This window comes from Zalophus californianus, chromosome 11, assembly GCF_009762305.2.
Source record: "Zalophus californianus isolate mZalCal1 chromosome 11, mZalCal1.pri.v2, whole genome shotgun sequence".
In the NCBI taxonomy this organism is placed as follows: Eukaryota; Metazoa; Chordata; class Mammalia; order Carnivora; family Otariidae; genus Zalophus; species Zalophus californianus.
Genome location: NC_045605.1, coordinates 76,153,271 through 76,170,890, shown reverse-complemented (window position 1 = coordinate 76,170,890; position 17,620 = coordinate 76,153,271). Strand labels below are relative to the sequence as shown.

General features: G+C 40.8%; 1 protein-coding gene across 1 annotated transcript in view; it reads right to left on the bottom strand.

The window, feature by feature from the left end:
* The window catches only part of SLC17A6 (solute carrier family 17 member 6), a 42,400-nt gene extending 36,641 nt beyond the window's left edge, over positions 1–5,759 (bottom strand). The window contains exons 1-3 of the mRNA XM_027577817.2: positions 5,026–5,759; positions 2,074–2,326; positions 434–552 (exon numbers count right to left, since the gene is read on the bottom strand). Coding sequence (XP_027433618.1) covers positions 434–552; positions 2,074–2,326; positions 5,026–5,111 — 458 coding nt within the window. The 5' untranslated portion in view covers positions 5,112–5,759. The remainder of the gene's footprint in view (positions 1–433; positions 553–2,073; positions 2,327–5,025) is intronic.
* Between the last annotated feature and the right edge of the window lie 11,861 nt (positions 5,760–17,620).

The following is a 17,620-nucleotide window of genomic DNA, read 5'->3' as shown; positions in this document are numbered from 1 at the left end:
GCACGTGTCTCTACCCCCTCACACACACACACACACACACACACACACACTCTCTCTCTCTCTCTCTCTCTCTCTCTCTCTCTCTCTCTCCCCTTTGTGCACCCAGCCGCTCAGTCCCGGCTCGGTCCACTCCCCGCCCGGCCTCAGCTCCTACCAGGCCTTAAGGCATGTCGACCATTTGGAGTAAAGCTGGCTCAGCCAGGAAAGAGAGGAAGCGGCAACCAGCGCCCATCCTGGCTAACCCAAAACTTCTTGGGTGCCTAATTCTGGAAGGAGGAACCAACAGTTCCAGTCCCGAGAGAGGAGGTGCCTGGCAACCAGGAGACCTCACCCAGGAGTTCCAATCCCCGCGGGGCTGTCATCCCTGCCCCCAGCCTCTGATGCCCCTTCGGAGGCACAAGCCCCAAGATCCCCAGCCCTGGGGGCGCGTTACCTGTTGGCTGCGAGCCGAGACGCGATGTAGCCGCCCGGAATCTGGGTGATGATGTAGCCCCAAAAGAAGGAACCGTGGATCATCCCCACGGTTTCCGGGTCCCAGTTGAATTTGGCTTTCTACGGGGGTAGGGGGACAGAACGGGGTGGAGGGAAAGAGTAGAGTCAGTGCTTGGGCTGCAGACTCATGTTCAGGAGCCCCCAACCCCCGGGGTACTCCCTGCATTCTGGAGGTGGAGGTGGCTGAATTTTCGTTTGCTAACAAAATTCAATGTATACCTTCTTCTAGAGAAGAAATGCTTCTTTTAACGGAAAAAAACTGTGCTCATTTGAAATGTATTGCAATTAATGGCGAAGCTGGACACCCTGGCTTTGCTCCCCGACTACTGTCAGGCAGGTCTGATCCCCTCCATGAATGAGGAGTCCTCTGAGCTCCAGTATTGGAAATTAGAACTCTCCACGGAGAGATTCCATTTCCTGGCTGGGGATAGGGACCCCTGACCGGGACTAATGCAGTAGTGGGGTCGCTTCCAGAATGAAATCCAACCAGGGAAATTCTGACGAAAGAAAGTGGGGCACCTGGATGGAAGGTGAGGAGGTCGGAGGAGCCAGAGGAAAGGATCTTCCCGGCAAAATGGGGATGGGCGTAGGCCGGAAAGATTTGGAGTAGCCTGGGGAATTAGTGGGGGGTGAGGGAGGCCAGTGGAGAGGAGAATTTGTTCCGGGGTAGTCCTAAGAGCTGGCGAGGGGTGTGTCTGAAGGTCAAGGCCTAGCTCCGCCCTAGCCAGCCTGGGCGGACCCACAGGGTGAACCTTAAAGTAAAAATCTGCATCTGAAAGGCAAAGGAGCGCTAATCCCGCCTGGGCAACTGAGGATCCTTTTTCTCCTTTTGAATAGTATTTTGAAACCAAACGCACTTTGCAGGGTGTCCCGGAATCCCCAGGGCCCAGCGGCGTTCACCGCTTCTCATCCACAGCCGATTCCCGAATTTTCTCCTCCCAACCCTTGCTTATGATTGCTCAGATCCCTGAACAGGAAGTCGAGACCCAGGGGTTTCGGTGACTTTGACGTTGACCCTCCTTTCCCTAGGCGTCACCCCAACACATTCAGGAGATTACGGGACTGGATTCCCTGTGACCTCGAGGCACTCGGCGCGGCGGCTCTTCTCTCGGCCAGTTAGGTGGACAGCTCCTAAAGGCCCTTCGGTGGAAACTGTCGATATGCTCACAGTTCATTTGATTTCGGTTTTGTTTCATTTTTATTTTTAAGAATGTTTGGCAGGAATTGGAGGAAACCAGGGGGACATTATCACTGATATGCAGCCCTACTCCTCCGAGGGAAAGAAAAATATTTCGATTTAAATTTAGGGGACATTATTATACAACTTCTCGTTTGAAGTCACTCCACAAAAATCTAGCGAGCTAAATGCTATTTTTCCACCTTGCAGGTGAGAAAAGGAAGGCCCAGAGAGCAGAATCGAAAAGGGAGGTCATACTGCTACCGCGGTCGATTCCTATTCTAGAACGGCAGTGCTAGCAGGGGGCTGAGCGAGCCGCCCGGCCTTCCTCACTCAGTGGGGAGGAAATGGAGCTCAAACAGGTGATGTGGCTTTGCGAACCCACATGGCCAGCGGCTGCCCACCTCCTTGATGACCTTGCCCCCGCGGTGGATGGTGCTGTTGTTGACCATGTCCACGATGGCCACGCCCAGGTTGCAACGGATGCCGAAGGAGATGCAGAAGCCCAGGCCGCTCATGATGGCGATGATGTAGCGACGCGGCAGGCCGAAGCAGGTGCAGTCGCACAGTGGAGCCTTCTTCTCTGGCACCTCCAGGGGTTTCCCATCCTCCGTCAGCTCGATGGTCTCCCCGGTGTCTTGCTTCTTCTCCAGCACCCTGCGCGGCAGAGTCGGGGGAAGGCAAGGACGCGGCGGGTTAGGCACCCCCGACGCCGGCCCATCCCAATCCCCAGGACCCGTCAGGGCTGGGGGGAGGGGCGCTGACACGCTCGACTCCTTCAGGAGTTAGGGTGCTAGGGCGCCACCAGGCTTCGGGACCTCCCCGGCTCTCCAGCCTCCTGCCAGTCCCCCTCCCTGCGGTAGCATCTCTTCAACTTTCATACCGTCTGGCCGGGGGCATCCAGCCCCCATTCCCTCGGGATCCAACCCGCAGCGCCTAGATTCACCGACAAAAGCCGTTTGGGCTTAACTTTCTCGCGGGGTCTGTAGCTTGGGAGGGAATGGGATACCGGAGCGGCGCCTGGTCGGCACCTGTGTAGATGTCTCCTGCCCGCAGTGCTTTACCCCCGGCGAAAGGCGTCTTATCCAGCCACCCAGTCTCCTGGGGGCCGCCTCTGCTGGCCAGCCCAGCTCAGTCCTGCACCCGAGCTATCCTTTCCTTCCCAGCCAAGATGAAGCTTTCTGGGTTAAGGACGAGCGATCCCGCCCCCCAGCTGAGCCCGGGGACCCGAGGGAGTAAGGCCTCTCCTGACCGGTGCCCACGCGGAGGCCCGTGAGAGTCACGCGCGCATTCTATTGCCCATTCCTCCAGTCCCGGGGTGCTAGTTCAACGTTTACTCTCCTGTGACATATCTTACTTTCTTTTCCTTGTTATTCGAGTTTGAAACAAAGGCCTCCGCAGCATATGGCCGACACCTAAGCTTCCCACTGCCAGAACATGAATAATTAATTATTCACAATCTTGCGTCATTACTATCTCGGTTACAAACACCGAAAAATGTCATGGGCATATTTCCAAAGACGTAAAATGCGACTCCCAGATACACAAACGTGCCCCAAATCAACTCTGGTAAGATGTTCCACACCAAAGTAGATCTCACATTTATGTTTTGTTTTGTGTTTTTTAATTTGCATTGTATTTCACAAGGTTTCATCCGTATAATTCAGTTCCTTTTAGGTTTTCGTCCTTGAGGGAAGAGGGGAGGGAGAAGGGGAAAGTAGGGTGATGGCATGGTTTTACTAAAAGCTGAGGGTGTTGTTCTAGTCCACAATATATCCGTGCAATGTCTATTTAAAAAAGAAAAGAATGAATGTGAACAGTAGAATCACCGTGGACTCTTGAGATGGATACTTTCGATATTTAAACAAAGAACCTCTCCATTTACAATTTGCAGATTTTTTAATCCACCATGTAGTTTATTTTTCTGTGTTCCCATTTAAATGATATATTCACACACAATGATTTTCATACACAGGAGTAAAGCAAATGAAATTTTAAGATCAATTCCAAGAATGCACAGGTTGGGAGCCAACTGCCAAGCAATTTGAGGCTACCAGAAAACAATGTTAGACTTCCAAATTCTACAAAATGTCACCTGGAGAATAAGTCATGAAGGTTTTTGCAACTATGTTAATTCTTATTTTTAAAGTCCAATCCCAATGTCAGAACACATGTCAAATTATTTATTCTGGGAGAAAAAAATGTAACTAATGTGAATTTTTTTTACATTGGCTTATAGCTGATATATGCAAAGTTGGACTATGCACCTGAACTCCCCACCTGATGGCAACTGAGCTGGGAAAGAACAGCTCTTTCCAGGGCAGCTGCGGGACTGCAGGGCCCTTGCGGTATCTACTGCCGCATAGGAGCATGATGGTGCCTACATGAAGCCCACCAGATCCAAAGAGATTTGGAAAATCAGAAAGTGCATTGGTCATTTTCTTTATATTTTCTATACATTTCTAAAGGCTTCAATTTCCCAAATGTGAAAATTAGCGCTCTCTTGGAATCATTTATCCTTCTGTTTCTGCCCTCTTTTCTTGATTTTGCTCATATTGTTAAGAAAAGTGTATTCATGTAATATTCTTGAAATGATTTAAAGTTGTAAAATTTTCAGCATAATTAGTACATTGACCACAGGTAGGATAACAAAATTAATCATTTCTAGTACTTTCAAAGTCATTTTGCTGGTTATTATTATGGTTTTTCTTATGAACACTGTGACATTTGCCATGCAAGAAATAGACTTCTGGGAGAAGTCAAATAATTAAAACACATATACATTGTTTTGGGTTCTGAGAGAGGAGCTGCTTTAGTTATTAATTATTGATATATTTTGATTCTTCTTCCTTCAGCACAGAAGGAAGATTCCACTGGGAGATTCTCTACTTGAGTGGTTTTGAGGCTGAGATCTAAATTTCCTTCTGCCATTACTCTTTGGAATTTCTTGGTTAATTTTTTGAGGGTTGTATTTTTTTAATTCATTTGTCTGAATCAAAGGAATTTAATTTGTGACTATAAGCACCAAAACAAAGATTCTCTGAACAGGTGCTGATCATTTCTCAATCATAAAGAGGATAAATCCTGGGTAGGAAAGGATGAGAATCTGCAGGTACTAAGACAAAAACCACACACACACATACACACAAAGCAGACAGGTTCATTTAGTGCAACATTCCTGAATTAATAAGCAGGTTTCCAGAGCAGCCCCGCTTGAGCAATGAGCAACAACAACAACAAAAAAAGACTTTCCGATCATATTACAATCTCCCAAAGCAACCAGGGTTTACAGAAATAGCCTTGTAGATTTTTTTTCGTGCTCAGCCCCAGGCAAACATGGGTTTGCTTTCTCTTACCTGTAGATCTGGCCAAGGGATTTTCCAGCAAAATTCTTTAGCCCCTCTTTTCCTGGGGTCAAAATCCTTTGTTTTACCGACTCCATTCCTGCAAAGATTGGTGTTGGCTCTTGCCAGATTTAAATAGTGATCGCTATGAAAGGCGAGAGTTGCGCATATTGTCTTAATCGCTTAAGGTAGTTGTGGGCTTTTTCTTCTCAGCAGAACGGTATTGGTGTGCCTCCAGCAAGAGTGTGAGTGAGAGAAGGGAGGGAGTGAGAAAGAGAATACAACAGAATAGCTGCATGCAACCCACGGGTTTCCTAATAGGAGAGTTGGTAGACACAATCAGAAAGTCTCATTGGAAGGGGAGGATCCGGTGGCAAAGGGCGCATGCAGTGCCATGGTATTTGGGCGGGTGCAGATGAGTTCTTGTCCTGGAAGTCAGTCCACTGAAAAACAATGCAAATTCCCGGTTTTGAAAACCTTATTGCTGTCAAATCTTCTGGCTTTTAAACGGAGGAGCAGAAATATCACAGAATCTTTGTGTAAAAGCAAAGTCAGAAGAATAGTATGTTTTAAATGGTGTCTTTGCTGTAGGGAGCAGAGCACTTCCAAAACTCATGGGAGCATCTGAGGTCTCAGGTGAGCAATGCTGCTGTTAGTTTTTCCTCCTTGCCTATGATCTGCTTCCCTCATGCCGGCGCAACTCTGCTCTGCGGTAGTGTCGAATTAAGATGGAGAAAGCTTGCTGCTGTTTGAGGACGTGAGTAAATAACAGATGCACAGTCCTGATTTGGGCAGCGTCAGGAAAGATTTCTTCAGCGCGGCTGACAGCGCTCATTAGGGCGCGTCCTGGAAGAATTGTTCAGCACCACGGACAGAGTAAGTTTCCGGAAAACAGCTTCTTTTGGCTGGCCAGGTCGCCAACTTTCTAGGGGAGCTGGATGGATCACCCTGACCGAGAACCATTCTGGGCATCTTCAGGAATGGATGCTATGGAAACCAAGTGAAAATCTGTCATCATCGCCAGAGTTTGCAGAGAGAATGGTGCATTTGACTCTTCAAGGGAGGAAGAATTTATTAAAAATTGACAAGTTACTTCTAGTTTCCTACATTTTGCCCAGCACGCTACCTCCAGCTCTGATAGAGTTGCAGGGAAGGAAGCTTACAACATATTTCATTTATGTTTGTGGAATTCTGGGGGACTTGGTCTCCCTTGTATATAAAACATTTGTATACAGAATGCATAATTATATTGTTCATGAGTTTTGTTTTAATTTCTGATAAAAAGGAAGGAAGGAAGGTCGGAGGAAGAAAAGAAGGAAGGAAGGAGAGAGAGAGAGAGAGAGAGAGACAAAGAAAGAAAAAGAAAGAAAGAAAAAGGAGGAAGGCAAGAAGGGAAGGAGGGAGGGGAGAGAAAGAGAAAGAAAAGATGAGCTGCAACCTCAGTGCCCTTGGTTAAATAAAACACAGCCAGTTTAATATAAATTCCTTAGAATTTTATGATTCTTTGCTTAACTGATTTACAGCACACTATGGAAATATCAATATACTGACAAAATTTGTGGCTATATCTTGTGCTTGTTAACAGATTATGAGTAATGATATTTTCAAGATTTATTTGAAATCGCTTATATTCCTTTAAAATGTGATTTTTTTTCTTTGTACCATCTTCCCCTAAAGCAGAATTCTAGAGAGACATTCATGTAAGACTTTTGTTGTCACATACATAGGTATAGCATCAATGAATCTATTTCATTAAGCAAAGCAAGAAAGCTATGCTAGCTTAATGTTAATTATTAATGCATTTAACATGAATCACAAACCTCTTAGATGCCATTCAACCAAGTGATTACAAAATTGACTGCCCTTGAGCCAAGGTCAAAATCTTTGGATTTTATTTAAGCCAACAGGGGGAGTAGATTTTTCTTAGGGATTTTGGGACCAAATCTCTAAAGTATGGATCTAAATACAGAATCGTGTAAGAATGTTTCCTAAATAGGCCAAATAAAACAATGTATATGTATACAGTGAATGGATAGCCAAAAAAAGATAATCAAAAGTAGCTAAAACCATCTGCTATTATTAAATTATATTATATATCATTATGAATTATAATAAAACTAGAGGCATCTTTCTCTCATTTTGATAAATGTGTATTAAAATATATATCCCTATAAAACAATGAACCAGATTTTTCTAAAACTCTGGAATGTTTCAAAATAATATCGCCAAAGATGATCAAGTGTAAGAAGGAAACACACACACACACACACACACACACACATCTACCTCCTTCCAAATAAAACATTCAAGTTAATCAGGACTTTACTCATCTAGGGTGCTTTTCAAAATATTTGTTTTTCAATTCTTCAGTGACCAAATTCATTAGATCAGATTCACTTAGGGATACCTATGACTTTGAAATTCTGGGAAGTTATACAAAAAATAGAAGTTAGATAAATATCTGTGAAGCTAGGAGGATGATATAAAACTGATTCTCCTTAGCACTCCTGCTTACATTTCACCTTAAATAACTAGAGATCTACACCACCATTAAACAGAATTGCTGGGGCGCCTGGGTGGCTCAGATGGTTGGGCGTCTGCCTTCGGCTCGGGTCATGATCTCAGGGTCCTGGGATCAAGCCCCGCATCGGGCTCCCTGCTTGGCGGGGAGCCTGCTTCTCCCTCTCCCTCTACTGTTCCCACTGCTTGTGCTCTCTCACTCTCTCTGTCAAATAAATAAATAAAATCTTTAAAAAAAATATTTAAACAGAATTGCTAACTCTGCACTACAGATTATCTCAGAGGGCACCAAGAAATACAAATCCAACATGAAAACATTGTTTCTATAGTAAAATAATTATATTCACCTTTATTGAAATTAATGTCATCTGACTCCTCCATTCTCTAGATAACAGAGCAAGTCCTTGAATCAGAATTATTGCTAATATTGATTTATTCATTCTAAAAATATTCATTTAGTGCCAAGAATTGCACTAGGTTCTGGGAATATTCCTGAAAGATCTCACAAGCTATGGGAAATAGACACATAAATACAATTACAAACAATTATGAATGCAACTGGACAAGCAAATAAGTAAATAACCCAGCCTGGAAGTAAAAATATACAGAAAAGATCCCAGGAAATGATGTTTCCTTGTCTGTCTTAATACTTGAAGAGAAACTTAGCTCTATGAAGGTGATGGCAGCCCAGTGGAATTGGGTAAGGAGGGGTGGTGATACTTGGAGAGCATCCCAGCCAGAGGGGACATCTTGAGTGAAGTCATAAACAAAGGAAAAATATTGTATATGGAAAATTACAAGAATTGTTACTAGGCCACCTGAGACCAAAGAGTGCAATTTAGACTTTTCTTAAATTGATAGCTCCCAATTTAAGAATTGTTACTAGGCCACCTGAGACCAAAGAGTGCAATTTAGACTTTTCTTAAATTGATAGCTCCCAATTTATGGGCACTATGTACATACCCAACAGATTTTCTTCATGTGTGATCCTCAAATTCAAACACTGAACATGTACTTTTGTGACCTTAAGATCACCAGACTTATTTTTATGCAAAGAAATATTAGTGTGACACATATGGTATTAATCTGTTGAGATTACTCCCTTACTCTCTTACCTCCCTTAGCCCTTACACACTTTTCCATCCAACTTTAATAGTGCCTTCAATTGAATTATTAGACAAGTCTTCCTATTGAAGAATTGTCCCCTCTATCCAAGCACTCTTACAAATAAAAGGAAGTTTCATTGAATTTATTTAATGTGTGTAGCTTATTACAAATTATGAATGACTTTCATTTACATGATCACATTTATTCTTTATAATTATTCTTCATACCAAACTAATTTCATTCCCATTTTTTTGAGGAGAAAAATTAGATTTAATGAATTGCCTGAAGACATGCAAACAGTGATGAAGAAGGAGCATGAGGTAGAGTAGTTTGTCACAATTTAAGATCTTGTTAAAACACAGATTCTGATTCAAAAGGTCTGGAGTGGAGCCTAAAGTTCAGCAGTTTTAACAAATCTTCAGGACCACTTGTTCATAGATCACCCTTTGAATCTTGACAGCATTACAGTAAGAAAGGTGAAATTGGCTGACCTGGCTTTGGGTCCTGATTCTGTTGGTTATCAACCTTGTAACTTTTAATCAATCATTTCACTTTAATGAACTTCAGTTCCTTCCTCGTGTAGATGACGGGTTATAGTCAGTGGTTTCTGTTACCCCTTCTACTTGTAAAATTTTGTGACTTTTTCATTAACTTATTCATTGATGTAAAACCACATTTGCTTTGCTTATTCCACCATGAGATTTTTCTATTATATTTGAGCTAAATGGTTAACAATGAACAGAGGAAAATGCCAATGATATGGGAGAAATATGCTTCTTCCCGAGTTGAATCTTCTTACATATTCAAAGAAGAATACATTTATTGCTGTTTTACTATGAGTAGATATTGAGTTTTATATGCAATCATTTCAATAATTGTCTCTATAGTATTCTTTGAAATTTATAGAAGATATTACACAATAACAATGTGATGGGTTTGCATTTGTTTATACCCGCCTGTGAGGAATTACTTCTGAGCGATCTTTTAAATGACTTGCAAATGTTGCCCTCTGGTGGAAAGATATACAATTATTTTAGAAGTAATTGTAGTCCTTAATTATGTAATTAAAGCTACTGTTTCCTTCTTTTCTTTCAGTCTCTCTCTCTCTCTCTCCCCCTCATTCACTCCCTCTTTTTCCCTTTTTAGTACTTAATATCTACAACTTCCCTTTTTAGTACTTAATATCTACAACTGAAAATATGAAGTCCCTTTTGTGGACAATACACTTGAAAGTGCCTGACCAAGTACTAAATGTCTTTAGAAGTAAGTTGATTGTCTAAGAACCAGTTAACCAAAGAGTTATTATAAGGAAATTTAACTCTATTAAGATTTATAAATGATATGGTAATCAGACAGTAGGAAAATGGGTTAAAGTTTCTAATCTCAATGGAATAAATTATGATAATTTTATAAATATTTTGAAATAGTAATGTAAGTTTGATAAGTTTTCTTCTCCATTACCAAAAAATATATTTAAAGGCATCATATTTAATGCTATTCACAAATCTTTGCTGGAGCATTTTTTTAAGGCAAATTTATTTCAAAAAATTCTTCAAGTTGTCTAATTCCAAGGCTATTTTAAATGCAACATTTTCTGTTGTTTTTTCAACAAATACTCAACAGATAATTTGCACATGTAGTGGGCTAGGCCCTTTTCTGGAATATAGTAAACCAATGAACTTAGGACAGTATCATAGCTTGTTATAATAGATGTAGGGAGTGTATATTCTTGAAGAAAAAGTGCTTTGAAAAGCTATTTTTTTACAATATCACTTTTTATTATTTGACTTGAATTCCTGAATCAACATTCACTCTAATAATTACACACTCCTTTCAGGTTGAAGCTATACAAATAAGCTCTAGGATTCATCTGTGACTTGTTTCTTATCGAGGCTTTTTAAGTGGACCGCTTTTAGTTCAGCTTTATTTGACTTTACTTGGCAGTGTTAGCCTCAGAGACATTTCCAAGAAATTATGATTATACAATTTCTTGTGTGTTGGAGATAGAAGAAATAGTTTGTCTTATCCACATCTGTGTACATGACCCAATAGGCTGCACTGCTATATTTAGTGGCCTAGTGTAAAATATCTTTTGATTTCCCTGGGATCTGTCTGATTAAAAAACTGGAAGCTGGAAGTTTTCAAAAAAGCACATTATAATATTCAGTATATATTTTAACTACCTGATATGTATACATAGAATCATGTATGCTGTGTGTTCTTCTCTCAGTGTGTATCTTACTCTGTATAAATTACCATTAGAAAGATTTATACATTTTATTCCTGTCCTTTCTTTCTGTACTCAAGGAAAAACAAATCTTATTCACTACACACCATTATGCCTTGTTTAAACTGAATGGAGACCAAATACTGTTGTTCGAAAGCAGAAAAGTACTTCTAATTTTGAATCCCATACTATACATAGAGAGTAATGTGATACATTACAGAAGGACTTTGACCTCTCTTTAAACTCTCAAAAATATTTTCTTAAAGTGGAAGATGTGATTGTATAAGGAAATACTGGGAGAAATTAGGACAGAAAAGAGATGCAACTTGTAAAATGAATAAAAGAAATATATACTTCAATATAAAGGAAACCAAGGCAGAGATCACCATGACTTAAGATATTTTACAGGTAAATAAAGAGATCAAGTGACAAGTAACATGTAATACCCTTCAAGTCCGATGAAATCTTATCTAATTGAAATGTCTCTCTCTGCATCCTATAAGGATCCTACTTAGTTTTCATTAGCCTAGGTTACTGATTCCCTTCCTTTGAATAGCATATGCTTGTCATTCCAGATTGTGGAATATTATCTTCCTTGGGGGAAAGCATCTAACATTATTAAAATTTCCCACTTGGCTGCCAACCCCTAGATATTTTCTGTTTAAATTGTTTACATTTTCTATGTTACTTAAGCTATCAGAGGCAGAAGGTGGGGCAATTTCACTTCTAGAATATTTACAGTGACATTTTCCAAACTAAAGATATGGATAGATACATATTTTTTTTAATAAGACAGAATATTTAAAATGCAGACAATACAGACTATTTCACTGCTGTAAGCATACGCTATTACAATTTTGGAGAAGTAAAAACAGCAATATCAACAGCGCTCTTTTCTAACCGCTGCCCTCTGGTGGTGAAAAAGAAAAAGATTTCTTTAAGTTAAAAAGGCTAACCTAAAGCATGATGATTTAAATTATTTTAAAATCAGCAGGTAAACATGTTTCAAATAATATTCATATTACTTGTGTGGTTTTTTTCCTAGCACAAAGGATAAAGAGGCACTGATTAATTAACACTTAAAAGTTGTGCCACAATTTAAACAATTTTGTTTATGTCTGCCTGTAGAATTATGGTAATGGTAAAGACACCATTATACTGTGGTGAGATCCACGGTGAGTAGGTCTTATTGTGTAAAAAGAAGAGGCTATGATCCTTCACTGACACTTTGGATATTGAGTGCCATTCCCTTTGCTAATTCATTGTGGAGGAACAGAATTAGAGATCTGATCAAACCATACCTGAAACCTGCTCTCTAACTAGACCGACTTTCCAAAAATTTTGAGCCACTGAGTCCCTTTTAATTAATACTTAAGCCAGTTTGAGTCAGGGTTTTCACTCCTGGTAACTGAGAGGATCCTGATTTAACACCTTAAAAGTATTTTATGGATGGATAAATGAATAGAAAAAAAGGTGAATAGATAGATTTGAAGTCTAGAATATAAATTAAAAACACTGGAAAGAGAGAAGGATCATATAAAAGTAATTACAGAACAAAATAGCAGAAAGGCAGAATAGGATGAGACAAAAGAATTTCAAGTTAATTCAATTACATTTTTATTTAACATTTCTAAGTTATGATTATGTGCCAGGTCTTTAGCTGGATACCAGGAAAACAGGAAAATAACACAGAGATCTTGTTCTCAGAGAACTCAGATTTTAATTAAGAAATTTAGATTTTTTTCTTATAAATAACATTCTTAGAAGTTTAATCAGGCAATAATGTGGTAAACTGTGGAGAGAAAATTGAGGCAGTGTTCTCACTTCAGAAGATAACTATTGCAATAGTGTATCAGTTGATGAAATGTTTCAAAAATTAGCCTTCTTTCCCATATCATGATCCTGTTGTTCCTAAAAATAAGAGCATCTAAAATTAATATTTTCAGAAGGCTGTTACTATTTTTAGCTTTCTTTTTGTCCCTATTTTTCTGTTAATTTCCTGTTTTTCACTTTGTTTTAGATTCTTTTAGAGTTTTTCCTCAAACATCTAGGAGTCCTCAGTGGTCCGTTTGTATTCAAGGGCAAGGCACTGTGGGGGCACCTGGGTGGCTCAGTCGGTTAACTGTCTGGCTCAGGTCATGATCTCAGGGTTGTGAGATGGAGCCCCCTGTTCAGGTTCCATGCTCAGCAGGGAGTCTGCTTGAGATTCTTTCCCTCTGCCACCCCCCCCACACCACCTGCTCTCACTCTCTCTTTCATAAATAAATAAATCTTAAAAAAAAATAGATAAGGCACTATGGGTATCGGGCTTACCAACCAAGATTGATCACACAAAAACTCAACCTTTCAGTTGTGGGCCCTGGATAGCAACCACATCTCTTTCCTTGAGTTGACGAGCTTCTCTATATAGGAGTCCTCCAATCTCTTTCCTAAAGATTACACATCTGGCAACCAGTATTCTAGAAGCTGAGTAGAGAAAGGAACTAGAGATAGAATCTCACTATTCAGTATGCAAATTTTCATTTTTCCTCCTGATTTTAGTAAGGCATCTCCCCTCAGACCTCAGCTGTGCCTGCCTTCCTTGAGACACAGGTCTGTATGATTCACCCTGCAAGGATACATTTCCATATTCTGCAAGAGTGGGGTCTATTTGCCGGTCTCTATGGGCTAAGGTAGGTCTAAATCCTCTTTATATGGAATTGCAGCAAACCATCTGTTTTTAACCCTAGCCCACAATCCTGCTTTCACAGTGACCTGGTCACTTCACCTCACAAGTATTTCCCAGGGTTTGCACATGAATCAGATTGCCTCTTGTTGGGTTCCCCTGGCAAGGCATTTAAAGTTCATCTTTCCCCACCATCTAGGCCACTTTCCATTTGTCCATCAGACTTCCATCTTTTAAAATCTTGTTAACATCCTCTAAATATTGGAACCTCCTATTCCAATCTCTTTATCCTTGGGCATTTTTAACTTAAAAAAAATGCTTTACTAACATTTTAATGAGGTCCTAGGAGAAAATGGACATAAGCTACATATGTCCAATCATTCAAATTTAATTGGAAATCAGTGTCTATTTTATAGTTTAAAAAAACTCTGTTGAAAACTATGTCCACACAAAAACCTACACATGGATGTTTATGGAGGTTATAAATTGCCAAAACTTAGAAGCAGCCAAGATGTCCTTCAGTAGGTGAAGGGATTGCTAAACTGCAGTACATTCAGACAATGGAAAATTATTCAGCACTAGAAAAGAAATGAACTATCAAGCCATGAAAAGACATGGAAGCACTTTAAATGCATATTATTAAGTGAAAGAAGCCAATTTGAAAAAAGCACATGCTGTATGATTCCAACTATATGACATTCTGGAAAAGGCAAAATTATGGAGAAAGTGAAAAGATCAGTAGTTACCAGGGGTTCTGGGGGTGGGGTACTGGGAGGGGAGGGATGATAAGTGGATCTCAGAGGATTTTTAGGGCAGTGAAAATATGATACCATACTGATGGATACGTGTCATTATACACTGGCCCAAACCCATACAATGTACAACAGCAAGAGTGAACCCTAATATAAACTATAGTCTTTGGGTGAATATGATGCGTCCATGTAGTTCAGTTGTAACAAATGTACCCCTCTAGTTGGAGATGTTGATATCGGGTGTGAGGTAGGGAGTATATGCAAATCTCTGTACCTTCCCCTCAGTTTTGCTATGAAAATTAAACTCCTCTAAAAAAAATTAGGTCTTAATATTTTTAAAAGACTATAGTGTAAACCTTGAAGCAGATCTTGTGTTTCTCTTTTTTAGGGATAGAAAAAAATAACATACTTATCACAGAAACAATTCTAATATTTCAGTTTATACTGTTCTGATCAAGGTTAGCTGAATTCTCCCTAGGGAGGCCTACCTCTCCACCTTCATCTTAACGAATCTCATTCTTGCTCTTTACACACCATGAACACAGGGCAAGTGTGTTTTTGGGTTAGGACCTGTTCCAGCTTATTATCGTATTAACTTTTTTAAAATTCTCTTAATTATAGGGAACCTGGGTGGCTCAGTCAGTTAAGCATCTGACTCTTGATTTCAGTTCAGGTCATGATCTCAGGGTTGTGAGATCCAGCTCTGCGTCAGGCTCCATGCTGGGTGTGGAGCCTGCTTGAGATTCTCTCTCTCCTTCTCCTTCTCCCTCTACTACTCCCCCAACCTTTCCCTCTTTACCTCTCTCAAAAAGAAAAAAAGTGAAATCCTCTTATTTCTAGATCATATCACTACAGAAACTATCTTGTCTAATTTTCTGCTTACGCTATGTTTTAGTTTCCTATTGCTACGGTAACAAGTGAACATAAGCTTAGTGGCTTAAAACGGCATACGTTTATTATCTTAGAGCTCCGTAGCTAGAAGTCTGACACAGGTTTCACCTAAGCTAAGCTCAAGGTGTCAGAAGAGCAGCATTCTCCTGGACACTCCAGGGGAGAATGCATTCCTTGTCTTTTCTAGCTTCCGGAAGCTTCCTTCATTCCTTGGTTTGTGGCCCCCAGTCACCAATCAAATCCCCCTGACCTGTGCTTCTATCATCACATCTCCTCTGATTCTACTGCTTTCCTTTTTCATCCATAAGGACCCTAATGATTATATCAGGTTCACCTGAATAATCCAGCATAATTGCCACATCTCAAGATCCTTAACTATCACATCTGCAAAGTTCCCTTTTCCACATAAGAAAACATATTCACAGGTTTTGTGGATTTTGGTGAGAACATCTTTCAGTCAATTTGCCTGCCATTGTATCCATTGGTTCTCTGTTTTGTGCTTTTTTGTACCTTTCTAAGTCAACTAGAGAAAATTCCTAAGTGACAGAACTGTGCCTATTTTATTTTCAATTTTATCCCTGGCACCCAGAATATTCCTGCTACAAAGAAGGTTCTTAGTAGGTTTTTTGTTGTTCTTGTTATCTGCTGTTTCTAAAAAACATGTTTATTTTCAGTCAACCATATTTTCATGTTTCTGCATTAGAGTCTATGGAAGAACAGCTTAAGACCACTCAATGGCCATCCCTATCCATTCAGTGACCTGTGGACCAGTCCCCAGTGGCAAGCTAAGCACTCCCGTCCTCACTAGGGAACTACTGGGTAGGCACAGAGGATACCTGCATGCCTTCAGGCCTCAGACCTCAGGTTGAGTAGCAGTACATTTGCCTTGAAATCCCTCCTTGGTCACAGTCTTTTTGGCAGCAACCTGATCTTCCTTTTCAATCTCTTCAGGATCCCTGTAGAAGTAGAAATCAGGCATGGATGGGTTCTTACAGGGCACCACACATACTCGGAAGTTCTAGGTCAGCATCCACCACATCAGACCCACTGCTGTTGTGCAGAATGGCATGTCCATACAGGGCAGTCTATGTTACATAGAGTGATGTACACAGGTTAGCATAAGACATGTCTTTGAGAGGCTGGTGGCCATCCCTGGGATCAGTAACCATCAGAACATGTGACTCCTGGGAAGCTGCCTGCATCTGGCTAGTGAAGGTTCCAGAAGCCAAGCACCCAACAGTAGGAGTGGTTCTGCTAGCAGCAGCAAACTTCAGCCCATCCCCCTGGCCAGTATTCCTGGAGGATGTGACACTGACATCGGCCACATCTCCCATGGCAACAATGGCGTGAGCCATCAGCAGAAGCTGCTTCCAGGTGCTCTTCAGATTTATGGTGTAGATGCCATCACATCACATCACATCACATCACATCACATCACGAATTTCCTTCTGTAGATGTATTTGCAAGTCAATGTTGGTGTCACTTAAGTGAGTTCCTGCTGCAAGAAATTTGAGGCCATCCTTCTTCACTTGCTAGATATCTGGGCTCTGGACATTGTAAACATTTCCCTTTAAGTTAGGACGGAAACCCTGGTCATCGTGCTATAGACAGAGAACTGTTTGGATAACATAGAATGGTTCAGCAGATATTTTTGAATAAATGAGTAATTGGTATTTGAACTTAGAGTTGTTTTCTGAAGAAACTGAATGGATTTAGTCCTCTCTTATGACATTTGGCTCCTAAGTGGATTCTTGGTCACTAGTCTTTCCCAGGCTCCAGTCCATTTTCCACATCCCTGTGGGACTGCCAGAAGCAACACTCAGATCTCTCCACCAGTTTTCGCAAAATCTTTCAGAACTTCAATCTCAAAAATCATTTCACAGTTCCTCCTGACATCTGCTCGTTGGGCAATAGCTGGTCTGAATCTGCCATTCCAAATTGATTTCCCACTCTTCCTTTTTAGTGTTTTACACACTCCAACAGATTGGAGCCTCCTATTACCCACAAAAGCCCCACTCCTTGCTCTTCTGGCTGTATACTCACTACCACTCACCCATAATGCCATTTGCTTGCCTCCATTTACCAGGGCCCAGCATGGCTCATCATTCCTGACCAGATCAAATGCATGCTCTTTCATGAAGTTCTTTCCTTTATCCCCTCACTGGAAAGTGAAATCCAGCTCTGTCATTGGAAGAAATGAACAACCTTGGAGAAGGTAATTAAAACTCATCAAACCTCAGTTTCATTATCCGTTAAATGGAATGAGTTATACCTATCTTCTGTAAATTAAATAATGCATGTAAACTACCTCTCACAGAGCCTGGCACATGGGAGTAATTATTAATATGATGATGATTTATTTAAAACTCTTACACGAAATGTCATTTTCAACCCTGCAGTCTTCAAAAAGGGGGTTCATATTTGCATTATGTGCATTTCCCATAA